Source organism: Mauremys mutica, chromosome 12, assembly GCF_020497125.1.
Source record: "Mauremys mutica isolate MM-2020 ecotype Southern chromosome 12, ASM2049712v1, whole genome shotgun sequence".
Lineage (NCBI taxonomy): Eukaryota > Metazoa > Chordata > Testudines > Geoemydidae > Mauremys > Mauremys mutica.
Genome location: NC_059083.1, coordinates 21,178,119 through 21,199,242, shown reverse-complemented (window position 1 = coordinate 21,199,242; position 21,124 = coordinate 21,178,119). Strand labels below are relative to the sequence as shown.

The following is a 21,124-nucleotide window of genomic DNA, read 5'->3' as shown; positions in this document are numbered from 1 at the left end:
TACACACACACACAGAGGGTACCCTGTCCGCGCTAGCAGCTCATAAACTAAGGATCTCTCCCTACAAGACACTCACACAGGAGAGACTAACGAGGATGACTGACTCTCCTACACTTCCCTTCAGCAAAGAGCGTCGGCTAGTGTGATGGAATAGGGGCTGTCTGTGTGGTTGATAGGTGAGAGCAGGGACTGTCTGTGTGCTTGGTAGGCAGAGACAGGTCTGCAGCTGTAACATGAGCCTGGCCTGGGGGAGGGGAGGTCTCACCTCTGGCTGTAGCTAGACAAAGGGAGGGGGGAAGTGGAATCAGTCTTCGGTTGGGAGCTGGGAGGTGGGTTTCAGGGGATCCTAGGCTGGGATCCAAGCACCCTGAACCCCCCAGAAAGGCCAGATTGAGGGGTCCTGGCTCTGAACCCAAGCTGGGCTGTATCCTGTGTTCCTGTTGTTCAATAAACCTTCTGTTTTACTCGCTGGCTGAGAGTCACTGTGAGCCCAGGAAGAGGGGTGCAGGGCCGGACTCCCCCACACTCCGTGACAGCTAGTCTCTGGGAGACACAGCGCCGCATACTCTGATTGCATCCAGTGAGATGATCAGACTGTCAGTAGCCCACACGGAAAGGAAGTGGGGGGGAGGGAAGATGGGTTCACACATTCCTAGACCCAGGCAGCTTCCTTGCCGGACGATGCCAGGCTGAGTCAGCCCACCGTGGGTCGGATCTCCTAAAGATCCACTAGTTACTGGGCTTGCGTTAGAATACTCCTGATCATTAGCAATCGCTTCACAGGGCAGTCTGGGCGTCTTCCAGTAACGAACACTCACACAGGTATACACACACACACACACCAAGGCCATTGTTTAGACAGACATTCCCATGGACAGTTCTCCTCCCAGTGCAGCTCTGGGGCATATGATGAGGGATTTTTACAAGAGCTCTACATACAAACAGCTTCAGAAGCTACCCATTCGCTGACAAAACAGGAGTAATTGAAGGATCATGTTGTAATTAAGTGATCCTTCCGGTGGCCACCTTTCCTGGCTCTCTAACTGATACTGAGGCCAGTCTACTGTACAAAATCTTTTCAGTTTACTCTTAGTCATTGGATCCAAACCAAATACCTTCCAATTTGCTAGAATGCATTCTAGGGGCGTACACCTTGCCCTACTAACCTTACCCTGTCCTTGCCCCATACCATGGGCTTGCCCTTGACCCACTATAGGACGCTCTCTCGTCTAGTGGGAATTACAACGGCTGGGCGTCCCCAGCCTCAGGCAAAAGTCCACACCACTGTTCCTACCTTATCCACGAGACCGGTTCCCCACCGTCGCCCGCAGCTGCTTCTCCACTATCTGAGTGCGTTGCACCGTTGTGTCCTCCAAGGTCAGCCTGACGCGTCTCTGCCGAGGCCCCCGGTAAAGGCACCGGTGCGCGCTGGGCGTCGGCTGTGACCATCGTCCACCGGCCATTGGAGGAGTCCGGGCAAGGCACAATTTTGCCTCGAGCCCACCCAGGGACGCCAAAACTGTTGCTGGCTCAAAGAGCCCGAGGCGGAGCAACAGCAGGGTTCGTTGCCCGGTGTGCGTCGCACTAATTAACACACCAGGGTGGAGAAGCAAAAACCAGGTTTATTTGAGCCCAAATATGGTGCCAGGGAGACATAGCAATCTCAAATCCTGCACACCCGCGCGCAGGCGGGATCCCAGCATTTATACCCCCCTTGTTTGTGTAAGCCTTTTGTTCGGTTTTCCCCCTCACCCCTCCCTTCCCAGCAGCAGCTACATTAGGCATTACATTTCAGTGTGTTAGAAAAGGTTCTCATCCACAAGCTTATCTCTGGCCTTCACAGAACAGCACAGACACATGAAGCCTTTTCTCCCCCTCTCTCCCGCCTTCTCACTACTATTGCTAGTTTAAGCGGAACTGCAGCTGTCTGCTAAAAAGCTGACTCTTACAAATTCTGCTTCTAGGCTGTTAGCATGCAGACTGGTTAAAGTTCACAGCATGTAAGAACTTTGATTCACTTCAGGCCCAAAGTCACAACTTTGGTTTACTCAGGCCTAGTGACACCAACAATCCCACAGGGGGGCTCCCTCCTTCCTTGGTGGTACCCCACCCCCGCACTCCACACAGAGTCGGCCTCCCAGGAGCATAGAGATTGATCCTAGAGCACCACACAGACCTCCACCGCCACAGAGCTATGGGTACAGCGTCACCCCCCTTCAGCCCGGTCTGCATGGGGGGAGACTGGCTGAGTCCTCCAGGCCATAGAGATCAGGGAGTGGGGGCTAGAGGAGCCGCACACGAGCCCTAACCCGGAAGAACGGGCGGATTCTCTCCCCGGCGAAAGAGGCCGGCGGGAAAGTGACAATTGGGTCCCCCCGACCAGCATCGAAAAACGCCACCCGCCCCCCTTCATAGTCCAGATGCACCCAGATCCTGCGGGCTGCCCAGCTCGGGGACAAGGGGATGCGCTGCACAGGGGACGTGAGAGCCTGGTACTGATCCTCCCAGCACCGCAGAGCCCAGATCCCCTGCTCAGGGGTAAGGCGGATCCGTCCCTTCCTGCTCACAGACTCTCTGGCCACCCCCACAACACAGAGTCCCCCCGACTCCACCTCCACCTCCATCTCCACCTCCACCTCCCAGTAGTGTCGGCCAGAGGTGAATCCCTCGCAGCCCAGCACATAGGGCTCATTGTCAAATCTCTCAGGGTTGTCGGGCAGATCCTGCCGTGTGTGTCCCTCTCTCACACTTCTCCGATCCGCAGACAGGATGAGTTGGGGATGGGCCGTGTCTGGATCCAGGGTCACGTTCGCTGCAGAGAGAGAATCAGAGCATGAGGGGCAGAGCTCAGCCCTGGGGCAGGGTCTGATCGTGTCAGTGACAGAACCTGCCCCAGCTGGGGAGTGAACCAGGCAACCTCCCCCCTCCCGGATTTACCCAGCTCTGCACGGGGAGCAGCGCTGAGATCTCAGCCATGGGCCGGGGGGATTCACACCCTGACAGAGCCAGTTCAGGGACAGAGCGAAAGGATCAGCTCGGCTGAGCCAGGCCCCAGACCCCGAGTCTGAGTCTCAGTGATTCCATCCTTGTGCTGGGGGCGAAGACGAGGGGGGTCAGAGGGAGCTGGTTTTAAGCCACCTTTGTCCTTCCGTTAGTCTGCCTGGCCCCTCGCTCCAGGGGCCTCAGGGCTGCGAAGCAGAGAGCAGCCAGAGTGTGATGCCTCCTGTCTGTGCCCCCAGCAGAGCCGCCCCCTGGGGAGGGCGAATCGGGGCGACCGCGCCGGGCCCTGCACTTTGGGGGGCCCCGCGGGCTGGTGCTATTGGCTGGCGCAGTCAGTCCCAGAAGAGACGAATCCGTCACTTCCGCCCCAGACCCCCCTAGGGCCGGCCCAGGCCCCCAGCATGGCCCCAGCCCACTGCTACAATAACGGCTGGGGGCAGAGTTGCTGTGGAGCCCCTGTGCCAACTTCACACGGACGGGGGGGGGGGGGGCTCCCTGGCACCGGAGCTATTTTCTGGGGTCTGTTTCCAGGCACATCAAGGCCCCTTTGCTCTGACAGAGCAGCACGAAAGGGCCTGACAGTCAGGCCCTGGAACCTTTCCCCACCTGCCCCCACCTCTCCCCACAGATGTGATCAGAGACCCTGGCAGCACAGGAGGCTCCCAGCACATCACAGGGAATCCAGGATCCCCCTGTCCAATGATGCAACTCGTCACAGCCCGTCTCCTTGCAGAGCCCCCTCCTGCCTAGCGAGCAGCCAGCTGAGCACTAGAAACCTGCTTTCATAGTAACCCCACCGGCCCCCATGACTGTGTGTAGCTGCGGGTGGGTGAGGACACCGCACACTCACTGAATGGCTGCTCGGCTTGTGCTGCTCTATCGGGGACTTTCCAAACCCCGCACTGCTGGCCCCACGGCTACGCAATGGCTAATGCAGTATTGCCGACTTCAAGGGATCAAATCTCATGAGACTGGCCCAACAATCAGGACATTTTAAAGGATTCTGTTGTGGGTTTTAGCTCAGTCTCTTGGTGTTTGAACCCCCCTGGCCCCTCCCCAGGGCTGCGCATGTGACAGTCAGTGCTGCCCACTCTCCCACATGTCCTGGAGAAGGGGATTCTGGCTCCTGGTGCAGGAGCTCTCACCCCCCATCTGCCCATCTCCTGCCCAGCAATTAATCCTGTCCCCCAGCCCCCATCAGCTCTGTCCCCATCCAACCCCCTCAATTCAGTCCCCCAGCCCCCACCATCACCCCCCATCAGTTCAGCACCCCTCCCCCACCGCCCTCAGTTCACCCCCCAGCACTCACCCTCTGCTCAGACCCCACCAGCAATACAGCCCCCCCAGCCCATCAGCCCCCCAATCACTTCAGCCCCCCTGCAACCCCCAGGCCATAATAAAGCCTCACAGCCCCACCTCTGCTCCTCCTGGGGTTCTTCACCCTGCCTAGGCCTGGGGGCTACAGTGGGGGCCCCTCTCCCACTTCCCAGGCTGGCAGGGGAGCAGCCGCACTGGGGTGGGGACAGCGGGAGTCCCCAGTAAATTTCTAAGTAAAATTCAACCTCGTTTTTAGAGTTCTCAAATGTTGGGATTTTTTTTCAGCCACGGCTCTATGGTGAGATCATGAGTGAGGCTTAATTTTACTCAGAAATCGCATCTCTCACGATTCATTCATGAGAGTTGGCCTGTCTGCGAACAGGTGATGTCTACCGAACCCCTTCTGACATTTTTAACATTTTTTCTTTTGACCTATAGAGATAAAACAGAAATGTCTATTTTTGTATGTTGAATTTTCCCATTCTTCACTGTACCACTTGTGCATTTGCTAATAATAATAATATTGCCAGGGGATATGATGTATGTGCATAAAGAGTTCTGAAAACGAGGTGAATGTTCCTCTCTGACTTTCCAAAAGGCTCATTTTTAAACTCTGAGCTCTCTATGGAGATACACTGCTCGCCCCCTCTCCCGCAGCCCAGCCCATCTGGGTAACACAACCACTTGTTACAAATTCTAAATTCAAACAGAGAAAAGAATCGACTTTTCTGTTTTTAGGAAAGATCTGGGCAGCCACCAGTAATATGTTGCTCAGCTCCTGTCAAATGCAAAATTGAAACAAAACCTGAACTATGGTGCTGCCAAGGAGCCACCATAATTCACAGGAAAGTTTTCACTCCCCCTTTGATACGAGAAATTTACCTTTGTCCAACCGCTGTCTAGATGACAGTGAGTCTAGAGGAAGAAATGGGTGAAAAAGACGAAATGTCAGGTTGTCGTGTTTAGGGATATATTCACATTGTTAATGTTCTAACACAAAAGCAAAATGAAAAGAAAACAAACTTTATGAAGTTCTAGTGAAGGAGGTTAAGTGCAATTCAGACCAGTACAAACCATTCCACACCTCACTAAAAATAACCCCAAACATTAAAAACTAAGGACACGACCTAAGGTTACATGACAGACCCAGAGATGTTTTACCAGCAATTACACACCTGTGGCTGGCCCATGACAGCTGACGTGGGGTCGCAGGGCTGGGGCAATGGGTCCGTTTAACTGTGGGGTAGATGCTGGGGCTTGGGCAGAGGCCTGGGCTGTGGGACCCTGTGACGGGAGAGGGTCGCAGAGCCCAGGCTCCAGCCCGAGCCCGAACCTCGTGAGCTGGAGTCAGCAGACACAGGTCAGTCACAGGTGTTTAATTGCTGCGTAGAGAAACCCTCTGAAACCAACACATCATTCACAGACAGACCCATAGACAGACACTTTATCTCCAGCTCAGGAGGATAAAAGGTGGAGAATCTCTAAATCAGGGGTGGGGAACCTTCGGCCAGCAGGCCAGATCTGGCCTATTGCTAAATTTCATCTGGTCCGCAGCATGCCCTCCACCCACCCACCCACCGCAGGGTTGGAGCTGCAAGTACTGAAGCCCCAAGCCTCTGTGCAGAGCTACAGGAACTAAGAGTGCGGAGGGTGCTGGACCCCTGCCCGTGGCTCTAGGCCTGCCACCGCAGACAGGATCCCGTCAGCTGGCCCTGCACCAGGGACTCTGCTCCCACCCCCAGCTGTGGTCCCAGCCTCAGCCCCCTTACCCCTGTTGACATCTTGCCGCCACTCCCGGAGCCACACCCCAGTCTTGGTCCCAGCTCCGGGGAGAGGGGGGCAGCCAGGGGTAAGGGGGGGGGGTGCCAGGGAACGTTTGGGACCACTGGCTTTCAGCACTCCCACTGCAAAAATTGTTCCAGTGCCACTGCCCGCGGGGCTGGAGCTGCGAGCACCAGCTCTGCCTGCTGCGGGGGGAAGCCCCAAGCCTCCTCACCCCCTCTCTGTCTCCGCATGAATGAGTGAGTGACCCGCGATTGATTTTTTTCTGTGGGTCAATGGCCCGTGATAGAAAAAGGTTCCCCAGCCCTGCTCTGAAGCAACAGAGGGGCTGTGGTGACACCGGAGGCCTTGCACACAAAAAATCCAAACAAACACACTCCAGAAACAGTGAATTCAGCAGGAAGCTCAAGCTCAGGTTAACGTTCATAGCTGCTAGGAAAGGAAACCCCCAGGGAGTCCGAATGCAGCCCCCTAACCCAGTGTCTGTGGGCCCTACTGAGAGCTGGGTAGGGAATTCATAGCTTCCAAATGATTAGCTGACTATCTCCATCCACAATCATTGTCCCTAAGAGATTTCCCCAGCTCTGTCAGTTATCAGAGTAACATAGGTGAGAAAATCCCCCAGGTGACTGGTTATTACCTTTGAATTTCTTCACTATGGTCTCCAGAGATGCATTTCTTTGAGAAGATTCCCAGAGTCTCCATTTCAGTTCAGAAAAAAAGGCTGCTGGGTTCTGAAACTTCTCCCTCCTGCATCTGAAGAACAACCCAGTGTTACTCGCTGTGGAGTTCGTTCATGTTTGTGTTTTACTAACATGTATTTTACTCTAGTGAATGGCTGTAGCTCAGCAGACCCTGGAGGTTAAATTCTCTATTGCCCCAGGAATAGGTCCAATACCAGCTTGGACACTACAAGTTTCCCCTTCATTCTGGTGAGACCGATACTGGAAAACTGCATCCAGTTCTGGGGTCCCCAGTTTAAAATGGACGTTGAAAAAGTGGAGCCGGTGCAGAGAAGACCCACAAATCTGATGTGAGGGCTGGTGAAAATGCCTTGTCCTGAGAGATCCCTGGCACTTGAGTGTGGGGTACAAACACCGTCATGGGGAGAACAGACTTGGCACTAAAGGGCTCCTCAGTTTAGCAAACAAAGGCAGAACAAGGACCAATGGCTGGAAGCTGAAGGCAGAGAAATGCCCATGGGAATCAGACAGACATTGTTAGCAGTGCGGGTGCATTAACCATTGGCAGAAACTGCCCAGGGAAGTGGTGGATTCTCCATTTCTGGACAGAGGCCCCAGAACAGGGGGACAGCTCTGCTCTCTCCCTTTGCACCTGCCTTAAAGACGAGTGCTGGGGAAAGGGGGCAGAGAGGAGCGAGCAGGGGGCAGGTTCTCGGGGGAAGAGGCGGAGCAGGGGTGGGGCCATGGTTCGGGTAGTGGCCCCCCCACTTCTAGGCAGCCTCAGGTGTTACTGTCTGTTGATGTCGGTAAATCAGGACTGACTGGCTTTCTGGAAGGTGCTTTAGTCAACACACGTTAGGATTTAGTCAAATACAAGTTACTGGGGAGAACACATGAATAATGGTGTGCAATTTAAGGACCTGGGATAGATAGGCACAGACTCCATGGGTGCTCCCACAGGGAGGCTCCCTCATTCCTTGGTGGGACTCCCCTGACTCCACACATCAGATCAGCTTCCCCCTCTACCCCCCAGTGCCTCCCGCCTGCTAGCTGGCCCTGCCTCCCAGCACCTCCCACCCACTGGGGATCAGCTGTTCAGCAGCAGGCAGGATGCCCTGGGGGTGAGGGGGTGGAGGAAGGGCAGGAAGAGGCTGGGCAGGCCAGGAAGAGGCGGGGTGGGAAGGGGTGGGAAGAGGTGGAGTGGGGGCAGGGCCCGGGGCCAAGCAGGGGTCTAACACCCCCGGGGGAATAAGAAAGTCGGAGGCTGTGCTGTGATATACAGGAGATCAAATGTGATGATCTCACGGTCCTTTCTGGCCTTCAACTTTATGCATTTATGAAACTCGGTAATATCATGTGGCAATGAGTTCCACAGGTTAATAATGAATTGTGTAGGGAAAAAAAGTATTTCCTTTTCTCAGCTTTACACTAGTTGCCTTTCAGCTGCACTGAACGTCCCCTCGGTCTTGTACTGTGAGTGTGGGAAGCAGGATCCCCTGGCTTATATCCCGTACACCACTGAAGGGAGATAATTAGCGACAATCCTTGTGGTGATGTAGATGCCCATTGTACCAGGACCTGGAGTGAGACCCACTATCCCATTTCAAAGATAATTTATGTTCTTATTTAGCTCTTTGGATACATACAATGGTCAGTCCACTAGCTCCGGGGTTCTCAGCTTACAAGGCCAGTGTGTGTCCCCCCCGCACTGGGGGACGGCAAACGACTGAATGAACCTGCACTGCCCAGGGAGCCGGGAGCAGTGGGAGTCGGTGCAGTTCTGGGGGCAGGGCTGGAGCTGGGGGGAACTGGCTGGCGCCTTCTATTGCTGGTTCGTCAATGGCTGGGGGATGAGCCATGTAACACGGCCGGGCGGGTCCCTGCCCGTAGGTGTCTGTGTCAGCGCAGGGCCTGTCAGGCTTGTAGCTCGACATCAGCATCACGGGGCGAGAGGCAGCCCCGGCTGGGGATCTGGAGGGCTCAGCAGTGCCACAGGCCAGGCTGCGCCCCGGGACCCCGTCGCACTGATGTAAATCTCCCTTGTGGAAATTAAACCGATTCCTCCTTGTTCTGCCCTCAGGGGACGTGAGGAACAACTGGTCACTGCTCTCTGCAGAACAGCCTCAGACAGATCTGGAGACTGTTATCAGGCCCTGCCTCAGTCTCCTCTTCTCTAGACTGAACACACCCATTTATTTCAACCTTCCTCACAGCTCGTCCAGTCTAAACCTCGGGTCACTTCTGTTGCTCTGCTCTGAACTCTCCCCAATTTGTCCACATCCTTCTCACAGTGCGTTGCCCAAAACTGGACACAGTTTTCCAGCTGAGGCCTCCCCGTGGCAAGAAGGGGGGAACAACGTCCTCCTGTGTCTGACACTGACACTCCTGTTAATACACCTGTGCTGGGTGTTCACCCCACATCAGCCCCCGGAAAGGGAGAAGGAAGCAGAGAACGAGGAGATTGGGGAGACAGGCCACACATGGGGGGTTCAGGCCAGAGCAGTGACCCCTGGTTGGACGATGAAGCTCAGCTGAGCAGGTGGGGGCTGGGCTAGTGCAAAGCCAGGCAGGTGGCAGCAGAAATGGCTGCAGTGAGGAGTCTGCAGCCCCCCTGTGCACTCGACAGGGCAGGAGGGACCCAGGCAGAGAACAGGCTGCTGGGAGCTGGGCCTGGGGGAGGGAGTGTTAGACTCACAGGGCCAGAGGGAGCTGCCAGGGTCACCTGGTCTAACCCCCGTCAGAGAGCAGGGGGGAGACGAAGGCCTGTGGGAGGGGAGTGGGGAGCAGCCCAGGGAGGGAGCAGACGTTGCCTGCATGTGGCAGGGTCCCTGGGCTGGAGCCTGGAGCAGTGGGCGGCTCGAGCTCCCCACCCAGCCCCGGCTGGAGCGGCATTGCCTAGGCAGTGGGGCCAGCGAGACTCTGCCCCCCAGCAGGGGAACCATCCAGTGACCTGGCTGGGGGCTGAGTCACGCAGAGGAAGCTGCAGCTCCTGGGGGGAGAGATGAGGCTGCAGAGTGAGTGAGAGACAACGGGGGGGAGACGCCAGGGGAGGGGTTGGCCCTGGAAGAGCTAATCCCCAGAGCAGCCAGGAGGGGGCAGCACCTGCGGTGAATACAGCAACCTGGGACAGCGTCCCACAGTGACATCTGCCTTTTTCACAAGAGCGTCACCCTGCCGCCTCCTTCACTGTGTGACCCACTGCAACCCCCAGAGCTTTTCCCGCAGTCCTGCTGCCTCCCCAGTGATTCCCCAGTTCCTAGTTGTAGGTTTGATTTTTCCTTCCAATGTGCAGCACTTTGTCTTTATTGACTGTCCCCTTCAATCGATTTTAATCCTTCCTCCCTCCGCCCTGTGTCTCTTGTGTCTGTTTAGACTGTAACCTCCCTGGGGCAGGGACTGTCTCTGTCTGTGTCTGTGCAGCACCCGGCACAACGGGGCCCTGGTTTTGCCTTGAGCCTCCAGGCACTGCCATAGCGCTACTGATAACAGCACGTTATAAACTCCTCAGAGCAGGGAACGTCTCTTCCATCGTATCTCCTGCCACGCCCAGCACACGGCTAGAGCTCACTGCACAATTAGAAACAATTAATAAACAGCCCATTGAACAGTCATCAGATGCAGGGCCGGCTCTAGGTTTTTTGCAGCCCCAAGCAAACCCCCTCCCCTCTTTTGTGGCTTTTACATGTTTGCACTGTGCAGTGTTTTTTGTTTTGTTTTTTTGACTGTTTAAAATAAAAAATATGAAAACAGAATTTGACCAGCAAAGTGATGCAGAACAGAACCAGAGACATAGCCGAGTGTGAGGGGGCTGAAGAGGGGAGGGGGTGCAGATACGGGGGACGACAGGAATGCAGGAGGGGGTGAAGGGGATGGGGGTACTGAAGGGAGAATGAGGCAATGCAGGGAAATGAGGGGAAATTTATGGGGTGGATGGGAACAGGGAAACCGAGGGGGGGGCACCATGAAGGAAAGGGGGGATGAGGGGAGGCTGAGAGCAAGAGCAGACTGGCTGGGGAAGGGAGAGAAACAGAGTGGGAACCGAGGAGAATGAGAGGGCGAGATACAAGGGCAGCTCCCCCACCCATGGGGCAGGAGTGGGCGAGGGGCTGCCCCACGCAGCAGCCAGAGGGGAATTCTTTAACCACAAACAGTCAATGAAGCTTTGAGGCTTCCACCTAAGGGCTCAGAAACTACAAGACAAATATCCAGCGTGTGCACACACGCACACACAGAGCTCCCAATTTATTATTTTCAGACACACTCATGATTTAGGGGTCTGTCTCCTGCGTGTTTGGGGCTGCAGGGCCCGGGCTGGCTCCCCCCGCCCCGCACACACCTGGAGATGGCGGCAGCTTTCCTGGGCCCCGGGTGGGAATCGCAGCCAGATCTGCTGGGAGCAGCCTGGGGCCAAACCCTCCCCCTGCAGCCCGGGGGTGCCGGGGGGGGCGGGGGCGGGTCTCTCTCACCTTCCCTCCAAGCAGGGCCCCCCCGGGGCAGGGCAGGGGCTGGCCGGGAAGGGGCCCTGGCTGGATTGGGGGCTCTGCCCTGGGAGAGGCTCCTGGGGAGCAGCGGGAAGGGGCCTGCTGGAGATTCCCCTCTCCCGGCTGCAGCCAGGGCTCCGGGCTCCCAGCACCAGCCGCCCCCCGGGGCTCGGGGATCTCGCCAGGAGCCTGGGAGCCAGAGTCCCCACAGCGGCTGCGAGTCACTTCCTGCTGCCGGGCCTGAGCCCAGCTCCTCCTGGGTCCTAGCGGTACAATGCCGCCCCTGGAAATGTGCCACCCCAAGCAGGTGCTTGCTTTGCTGGTGCCTAGAGCCAGTCCTGATCAGATGGCCCTGACTTTCCATCCCTACCAACCTAGGTGGAGTTTGGAGTCTGACTTAGAAATGAAAAACTCGTTCTCCATCCCCGATCCCCTGAGGCCTCCAGTCCACCACTTACACTACAAATCAATACATTGTCTGTAGGTCAATCACTCTTTTCTCAGGCTGCTCTATTCTGGAGTCTGGTCACAATGACAACAGCCTCAAGATTAAATTTAACAGCGGGAGATTGGGAACCAGCCCCACACTCTGCACTGCTGGGCCGTGGGGAGCCAGGTCTCATGTCCAAAATCCCTTCCCTGCACTGGGAAGCGAAAGGGAGAGTGAGAAGGAGCCACCTACCTGCTCAAGGTGCCTTTGATGTCCTAGAGGGGAGAGAGAAAAGGAAATTCAGTCCCAGCTCTCACACTAAGGATCCCTCCTGCTCTGGAGGGGACTCACTTGGTCTTCACAGTTTGAAGTTCAAAGTGAAAATATTTATTAACATAAACAAAAACTTTGAACGTGCTGCCTTTGCTCTTTCGGAGAAGTGCTCTGACTGCAGGAGCTGGGCCCAGCAACTTTGTATAAGGAGGCACACGGGCTCTTTGTGTAACAGCATCTGAATAACCACCTGGCACATGGAATCAGAGGGCTCAGTCTTGTGATGAATGAGGTTTAATATCACTCTGGATCCATATCAGTGTCTGATCACTTTTTGAGTTTTGCTAAATGCTTGGTCTCAATGACATCCAGTGGCAATGAGTTCCACAGTCTAACTACGTGATGTGTGAAAAAGTGTTAGTTGGATCAGTTTTGAATTTGTCACCTTCTAATTTTATTGAGTATCAGAGGGGTAGCCGTGTTAGTCTATAAGGTGCCACAGGACTCTTTGCTGGTAATTATATTGAATGTCCCTTTGTTCTTGCATTAGGAGACAGGGAGAACAGTCTGGAGTTGGCCATTTTTGGAGGAGTCGTCTCCCAGTAGAATTCAAAAGAAGAATTTCTTTTCATTTAGGCTCGATCCAATGCTCATTGTACTCAGGAAGTACATTTCCATTGACTTTACTGGACATTTTATTAAGCCCTTAAGGAAAAAATTGTATTTTAGCAATACTGTATGTTCTGACCTTTCACTCCTACACTCCAAAAGTGAAGGGTTAGGAGACTTTCTTGCCCTGTGAAAGGTTCCAGGGTGTTTCTAACACCGTCTCACCTGCAGGAATTCACTCGCTGGCTGCTGGCACTTCTGCTCCATCTCACTGATCAGGGAACTGAAAGAGGATAATTCCTCAGATAGTTTGGCAACATACTCAGCCCTCCCCTTTTCAATTTCCTTATTCAGCTCTTCCAGCTGGGCCAGCAGGAGTCGCTCTTGTTCCTCCAGAAACTGGCGCAGTTGCTGAAATTCAGCCACAATCTTTTGCCTCCCAGTTTTGAGCTGTTTCTGAAATGAAGAGATACAAACAGAGAAAGCTCAGGTCAAGAACAGGAACACGGAGTGAGTTATGGGACATTTTATAAAGCCTCATGTATGCACACGGGAGCATGTCATTGCAACCCCATAGAATTTAACTCTGGATATTTTATGGAGAACAAACTCTGTGCTCAGTAGACAGATGATTTTCCATGGATTTTCAAGAATCCTAACTGGTGTTTAGAATAGGAGTGTATCTTGTATTATTATTATTATTAGGATATTCGATTATCAATGGCATCTAGAAAACCTGATCCTTTAAATAACAGGAAGGACAGCAGGTGTGGGATCCAGAATTGGACAGGCAAGGATTACTTCTGGGGAGCAAACAGTAGAACCCAAACTTGGAAGCGCTAGACTTAAACTGGGGAAGAGATTCTCCCCACAAAATACACCTAGACGAATAGGGCCGTGTTTCTAAAACAGGCTTTAAAATCAGAGCCCCAACAATTGCTCTGATGAGTTTTGAATGCACAGTTTAGGATACAAACATTTGGTTACATCATAAATCTCCAATTTTATCCAGACAGGGATTCTGAGCACAAATTAGGTTGCTGGCAAGACACCTATTTGCATGTGCAAATCAAGTTTGCAGGGCACTTAGAAACATGCGCCCCCCTGGTTCGTCTCACGCAGACAGAAAGCAGGAGACCAGAAGTCCAAAGTGCAGGCAATGCGATGTTTGCTGGGATTAGTTCCAAGCAAGGACATCCAGAGCTCTACACGCCAGCAGAGCCTTCACCCCGCGTCCCCCTTCCCCGGTTCCGACGCCGCAGAGCGTTCACCCCGCGTCCCCCTTCCCCGGCGCCGCAGAGCCTTCACCCCGCGTCCCCCTTCCCCGGCTCCGATGCTGCAGAGCCTTCACCCTGCGTCCCCCTTCCCCGGCTCCGACGCCGCAGAGCGTTCACCCCGCGTCCCCCTTCCCCGGCGCCGCAGAGCCTTCACCCCGCGACCCCGTTTCCCGGCTCCAATGCTGCAGAGCCTTCACCCTGCGTCCCCCTTCCCCGGCTCCGACGCCGCAGAGCCTTCACCCCGCGTCCCCCTTCCCCGGCGCCGCAGAGCCTTCACCCCGCGTCCCCTTCCCCGGCTCCGATGCTGCAGAGCCTTCACCCCGCGTCCCCGTGACATTATTGACAGAATCTGTAACCTTATAGATCATTGTTGCAACCGAAGTCCTGTAGTGGCACCAAATCTTGTACAAAGGTGTTTAAGACAAGGTTCTGGTTTGCTGGTTAGGATTATGCTGGCTGTATGTGTGTATCAGTTTTGTAGTTGAAGCTATGAATATTGGCTCTGTACTGTCTGTATTTCAAACTTATGCTCTGCTTCTGGGTGACAGCCCAGACAGCTCTGCCTAGCCTGCTTGATGGCCCTTTAAGGACCATCAGCTACACAAGTGACCCATTGAGGGAAGGCAGACACACCTTGTGACTCAGCAAGGCAGGCAGGGACCTGCCTATGGACAGAACTCTGAGGTTTTCCCAGGCCATGGGATGGACAGCTTGTCCTTGGGACAAAGAAAGCAGAGACCACATGGCAAGAGAGACTATAAAAAGCTGCTGAGCTCCTCCATCTGGTCTTCAGTCCTGCTTCTTGCCTCTGGAGGGACTTTGCTACAAACAGAAGCTCTCACAAAGGACTAAATGACCCATCCCAGCTGGGGATGTTCCAGAGACTTGATTTGAACCTGCAGTTTGTTCCATCACTGCTACAAGCCTGAACCAAGAACTTTATCACTGGATGTAATTGATTCCATTTAACCAATTCTAGCTCTCCTATCTTTTTCCTTTTATGAATAAACCTTTAGATTGGCAACAGCGTGATTTGTGGGTAAGGTCTGATTTGTATATTGACCTGGGTCTGGGGCTTGGTCCTTTGGGATTGAAAGAACCTTTTCTCTTTTACTGGAGTATCGGTTTTCATAACCGTTCATCCCCATAACGAGTGCCACCGGTGGTGATACTGGGAAACTGGAGTGTCTAAGGGAATTGCCTGTGTGACTTGTGGTTAGCCAGTGAGGTAAAACCAAAGTCCTCTCTGTCTGGCTGGTCTGATTTGCCTTAGAGGTGGAAAAACCCCAGACTTGGGCTGTAACTGCCCTGCTCCAAGCAATTTGTCCTGAATTGTCACTCTCAGTTGGGTCCCACCAGAACCAGCATCGTTACACCCCCCTTCCCAGCTCCGACACCACAGAGCCTTGCCTGTGTCCCCGTTCCCCGTTTCCTCCTTCTTAGCATGTCCAAATATACCTGCAGTGCGCGCCCCTAGTCACACCCCTTACAACTTATGGTCCTGTTCCGTTCTGGAGGGTCGGGAGTCTGGGGGCCTCATCCCACCTCCTCTGTATCCCACGGGAATGGGGAGGAGTGAGGTTGTGTCCTGGCCAAGGCCAGACTTTTCTTTGGCTTTTAGTGTTTCTTACGCCTCTCCCCATTCCCCTTTGCCCCTCCTAACTGGTTGCTTGACCTTGGCTTGAGAGAGGAGCCAGGGAGCCGTCCAGTGTGTGTCCTCATATATACAAAAATTATTACAGGTCATGTTAAAAACACTTATATAATACATAGGTTGGGGAAAGAGTGTCTGTACATCTGGGTATAGTGCTTAGATTATCCACAAATATAGTTTAAAAAAGTCACTTTACTTTTTCTAACAAACCCATCTGGCCAGGCAGAAGCCACACACCGTGTCTTTGTTCTTCACACATATTAGTAAGGATGTCAGAGCATCAAAAGTCAAACCCAAAATTTGATCTCAGGTTAACAAACAGGATTATATGCTAATGGTTATATCTGTTGAAAGTAAAGCCAAAGAATGGGGGAGAAATTTGCAAAAAAAATTCAAATTTCAAAGTTGTTTCCATTTTTCAGTGTTCAAAATGGGACTTTTAATTTGTTTTAAAAATATCATGAAATAACTTGAAAAAAAATCACATTTCCCCTTTTTTCTAAATGTAGGAAAATAATGTCCATTTCCACCACCACCCCATTGTTCCTTTTATTCCATTCTCTCTGGAACTCTTCAAAAGTTCTCCCATTTTAGAAAAATTGGCAAAAAGGAACATCTGGGAGAAACAACCTGGAAACTACTCATGTTATTGTATCAGTGGCAAAAGGGAGGAAATGGGGAAACAAAGGGATAAAAAACATTTGAAATTTAAAAAAAAAATTCAGCTTTGTAAAACCCAAAATGAAAACTTCAGTTTGAAATGAAAATAAACATTTTTGTTCATTCTGAAATTTCCTGTCAAAAAACTTTATTTGCAAAAGACATTTTCCCATGGAAAAGAGTTTTTTTCTACTAAATCCCATTTTCCTACAAGACATTTTTGTGCTTGATTTTCAATCAGCTCTAGTTGAAAGACTAAAGGAGAAACTAATGTTAGCTAAACGAGGTACATTCACATTATCAATGAAAATATCTGGATTATTAAAACTCTTTCCTTAATGCTCCATTTTCCTGTTTATACTCGATTAAAGCAGAACAGTTTTTCTTTACAAGGAGAATAAATAAGCAATAATCTTTCATGGAAGGGAAGATGTTGCTCACTGTTCTTCTTCCGTTAGACTAAGCAGAGTATCAATAACGTCCCAGTGCACACATTTGCCTCTGAGTAAGAACGGCACCTACCAGTAGTTTCTGGCTTGTATTTTCCCCCCTCGATTTATACGACAGAATCTTGTCTCTCTCTTTTTTCAAACTCTCCAAACGGCTCCGAATTTGTTCCTAACAAAAGAAAAACGGGTTTAGTTTCGGTTGCTTTGAGGGTTTTTCCTCCTACTTTATTTATGTTTTCAAGAATATTAAATGCATAATAAAATGGGTGGGTGCTCTAGCCACATGACTGTACAGTCCTTCTCATGCTTGGTCTCTCTCTCCTCCCTCTCCAAATGACTCTCGCTGTTCAAATCCCTTCTCCTCATCAGGTGGAAGAGGGACTCGAACCTGCAGCCTCCCATATCCCAGGTGAGTGTTCTAAACACTGGGCTAAAGGGAGAGCTCTGTGTGTGAACTCACCCAAGGGGTCTGAGGCCGCCTACCAGATTAGGCCCCACATAGGAGTTAGGTGACCTAAGGCTGCTCATTCCTGGGGCTTAAGAAGGAGACAGGCATCAAGATGCCTTGAGCGAGGCAGCAGTGCGCATGGACAGAGGCAGAAACACGGGTGCTGAGGGAACTAGTTACTGAAAACACAGACGCCGAGGGAGTTTAGGCACCGACAGGGCTCACCAGGAGTTCTGTGAATTGCAGTGGAGGCTCCAACTGGGGTTTAGGCACCTAAGTAAATACTGTGAATCTAGGCCCATGTCTACACTACAGGGCTAGGTGGAATGTAGCCGCGTTAGGTCGATTTTATAATGAATGCGCCTACACAAGCAACCCAGTTCCGTCAGCCTAAAGGGCTCTTGAAATCGACTGCTGTACTCCTCCCTGACGAGAAGAGTAGTGCTAAAATCGACCTTGCTGATGCAAATTGACGTTATTGGCCTCCGGGAGCTATCCCAGAGTGCTCCTTTGTGACTGCTCTGGACAGCGCTTTCAACTCCGATGCTCTAGCCAGGTACACAGGAAAAGCCCTGGGAAATTTTGAATTTCATTTCATGTTTGGTCAGCGTGGTGAGCTCAGCAGCACAGGTGACCATGCAGTCCCAGAATCGCAAACAAGCTCCAGCATGGAGCGAACGGGAGACACTGGATCTGATTGCTGTACGGGGAGAAGAATCTGTGCAGGCAGAAGTTCGCTCAAAAAGAAGTAATGCTAATATATAGTAACTCCTCACTTAGTCATCCCGGTTAACGTTGTTTCGTTGTTGCTGAATAATTAGGGAACATGCTCGTTTAAAGTTGTGCAATGCTCCCATCTAAAGTCATTTAGTAGCCGCCTGCTTTGTCCAATGCTTGCAGGAAGAGCAGCCCATTGGAGCTAGCTGGTGGGGGCTTGGAACCAGGGCGGACCAGCAGCCCACCCATTAGCTCCCTGTGCTGCAACTGCCCGACAGGGCTATCAATCTGCAGTTCAGCTGTCCCTCCCCCACTGCCTTGGAGCTGCTCCCAGAGACTCCTGCTTTCTGTGCGGGGGGAGGGGGGGAAGGGAGGCAGCTAATGTCAGGGTGTCCCCCTCCCCCCTGTTCCTGCACCTTACTTACCCCTTCTCCATACAGAGAAGGGAGGGGGCACAGATGGAGACACACAGAGATCTTGGGGCAGCAGCTGCTGTCTCAACTTCAATGCACTTAAGAGTGGGTCAGCTTACTTAAAGGGGCAGTGTGCATCTCTCTCTCTCCCCCACACAAGGTGTGTGTCTGTCTGCTATGCTGTCTCCCCTCCCTCCTGTTCGTGCTGCCTTGTGCGAGAGGCTACATCAGGGCCACCCAGAGGATTCCGGGGGCCTGGGGTCTTCGGCAGTGGGGGGCCCTTTCGTTCTGGGACCCGCCACCGAAGTGCCCTGAAGACCCGCGGTGGGGGCCTCCCTGCCGCCAAATTACCACCGAAGCGGGACCCGCTGCCAAAGTGCAGCCCAGTCTTCGGTGGTAATTCGGCGGCGGGGGGCCCCCACCGCGGGTCTCCGGGGCACTTTGGCGCCGGGTCCCGGAACGAAAGGGCCCCCCCGCCGCTGAATTACCGCCGAAGACCGAGCTGCATGTCGGCGGCGGGTCCCGCTTCGGCGGTAATTCGCCAGTGGGGGGTCCTTCCGCCCCAAAGCGTAAGGACCCCCCGCCGGCGAAGACTGGGAGCGGAAAAAGCTCCTGGGCCCGGCAGCTGGGGGGGTCCCCCTCTTTCCCTTTGGGAAATACGGTCACCCAAACTTTGGGGTGACACTAAATGACCGTTGTTTGGCTTGGGGAGACGGTGGGAGGGGGCTGGGGATCTTTTCCGTCCCTGATTTCCATGATGTGACACGAGCCCTTCCGGAATTTCCTACCTCGAAACCCTGCGATGCCTCCTCGATGGGCACCACGCAGTGAGACCTGTGACCCTGGGAGACTCTGCAAATCACGCAGATCGGCCTGTGATCCTCTTTGCAAAACAGGTTCAAACGCGCCCTGTGCGTCTCGCACAGCCTGTCCCGTGCCCGCCTGCCCCGCAGCTGGACACGCCGCCGCTCGATGAGTAAATCCGCCGCGTTCCTCAGCTGCCGGTTGGGCCGCAGCCGGATCTCGGGACACGCCGCCTGGCACTGCGGGCAGGGGAAGCGGTCCCGGAACCGCCCCCAGCACCGCGTGATGCAGGCCCGGCAGAAGTTGTGCCCGCAGTGGATGATCACCGGCTCCTCGAAATAACCCCGGCAGAGCCAGCAACGAAACTCCGCCTCGAGACCGTCCGGAGACTCCTCAGCGGCCGCCAGGACAGGGCCGGGCCGGACCCGCCGCCCTCTCAACAGCCCCCTGCTCATGTTCTGACGCTCTTAGCCCTGGGCTACGGGGAGGGGGCGGGGAATCGATCTAAGAGACTCAACTTCCGCTTCCGCCTCCCCCTCTTCCGGGTGAAGCTCCAGAGTCCGGGGCAGAGCGATCGGGGATCGATTTATCCCCGTCTATGCTAGACGCGATACATCGATCCCCGATAGCTCGATCGCTCCCCAGCCCGCAGGGTCCGACTGGTGTGTGAGAAGGGTTTTGCCCGAGCGGTGGGGCGGCAGCAGAGCCCTAGAACAGGCGGCAGCCGGTGTATAAAACCCTGACATCACGTGAGATCAGCCTGCCGGGCCGGCTCCTCGGTGCTGCCCTTCCCCGGAACCAGCCGAGCCCACTGGTTCCGAGAGCAGGCGAGAGACCCAGCCAGCATCGAACCCAGTGGTTCTCCATCAGGGGCACGTGGGGTACCCCTAGGGGTACACAGGGGTCTTCCGGGGGTACATCAACTCATCTAGAGTTTTGCTCATTTTACAACAGGCGAAGTCAGTACAAACTAAAATTTCATACAATGGCTTGTTTATACTGCTCTGTATACTATCCTCTTTAGTGTACATACAATATTTATATCCCAATTTATGTAGTCTATAATTATATGGTAAAAATGAGAATGTAAGCAATTTATTTCAGTAATACTGTGGCTGCGACACTTGTATTTTTACGTCCGATTTCGTAAGCAAGTGGTTTTTAATGAGGTGAAACTTTGGGGGACATAAGACAAATCAGACTCCTGAAAGGGAGACGGTCGTCTGGAAGAACGTAGCAGTATTGCCAACACCAGATGTTCAAAAATGGTGAGTCAGGCTCACCAGAAATCAGGATATTGGCTTTAAAATCATGAGATGAGGTAAAAATAATGGCTTTGGTGTTCTTTTTATTGGCCTTCTGCTTTTTGAGCCTTTAGGGTGCACCAAGGACACATTTTGAAGCTTTCTATGCAGCCATGAGGGCTAGAAACTTATTTTTTCTTTAAGCGCAAAGGCTGAAATCATCACATACCCACTAGACTCCAGGTTCTGGGGCTTGAAGGAAAACAATCATCATCATGAGACGCGTGACAAATCATGAGAGTTGGCAACAATGGTGCAGTTTCAGTCACTCTGAAACTATTCATGATTTTGACTTGATTGGGATCAGCCAAGGAAAATTTTTTCCAGCACCAAGAATGCATCTGTATATCTGTGTCTTTAATCCAGTGGTTGGGGCACTTGGCTGTTTTGTGGGAAATCCATGGTTAAATCCCCACTCTGGAGCAGGGACTTGAATTCAGATCTCCCCCCACCAGACTCTTGATTTCTCCTGTTGAAGCTCTTCCGTGTCTTAGAAAAACTGAACTATTCATTGGGCCAGAGAGCAGGACTCCACAGCCTGGGGAATGAGATGATCATTGGCACTCATCTGGGTCGTAGGAGCTGTGCATTCAAAATCTTCTCTTTGCCTGATTCCGAGGAGGGATCTCAAGCCACATCTCCTACCTCATACATGAGTGCTTTAATCATTTCAATCATTCGCTCTCTCTGACTCAATGAATATGTAAGTGAAAAGTGAGCTAAAGGTTAAACACACCCACACATGAAGTTTGCGGGTCTGAAATGAGCTTTTCCACGTTGTGTACACATTCCAAAGATTTTCTGGACTAAACCAAATATTCCC

The 21,124-nt window shown here is 53.0% G+C and overlaps 2 protein-coding genes across 2 annotated transcripts in view; both read right to left on the bottom strand.

Moving 5' to 3' along the window:
• The window catches only part of LOC123344897 (C-type lectin domain family 2 member D-like), an 83,297-nt gene that overhangs the window by 48,101 nt on the left and 14,072 nt on the right, over positions 1–21,124 (bottom strand). The gene's annotated exons all lie outside the window — the stretch shown is intronic.
• Positions 1,786–19,494, bottom strand: LOC123344844 (zinc finger protein RFP-like). The gene is made up of 7 exons (XM_044981333.1): positions 18,982–19,494; positions 16,689–16,784; positions 12,801–13,031; positions 11,946–11,968; positions 6,740–6,855; positions 5,200–5,232; positions 1,786–2,812 (listed from the first exon to the last, which is right to left on the bottom strand). Exons 1-7 carry the CDS (start codon positions 19,450–19,452, stop codon positions 2,283–2,285), a joined length of 1,500 nt encoding a protein of 499 aa, XP_044837268.1. The 5' UTR covers positions 19,453–19,494; the 3' UTR covers positions 1,786–2,282.

Coding starts and splice junctions, on each gene's coding strand:
- LOC123344844 (XM_044981333.1), bottom strand. CDS start 19,452: ATGAGCAGGGGGCTGTTGAGAGGGCGGCGGGTCCGGCCCGGCCCTGTC. Junction 13,032..16,688: donor ATACAAGCCAGAAACTACTG/GTAGGTGCCGTT, acceptor TCTTCATTTCAG/AAACAGCTCAAAACTGGGAG. Junction 2,813..5,199: donor TAGACAGCGGTTGGACAAAG/GTAAATTTCTCG, acceptor CTCTCTCTGCAG/CGAACGTGACCCTGGATCCA.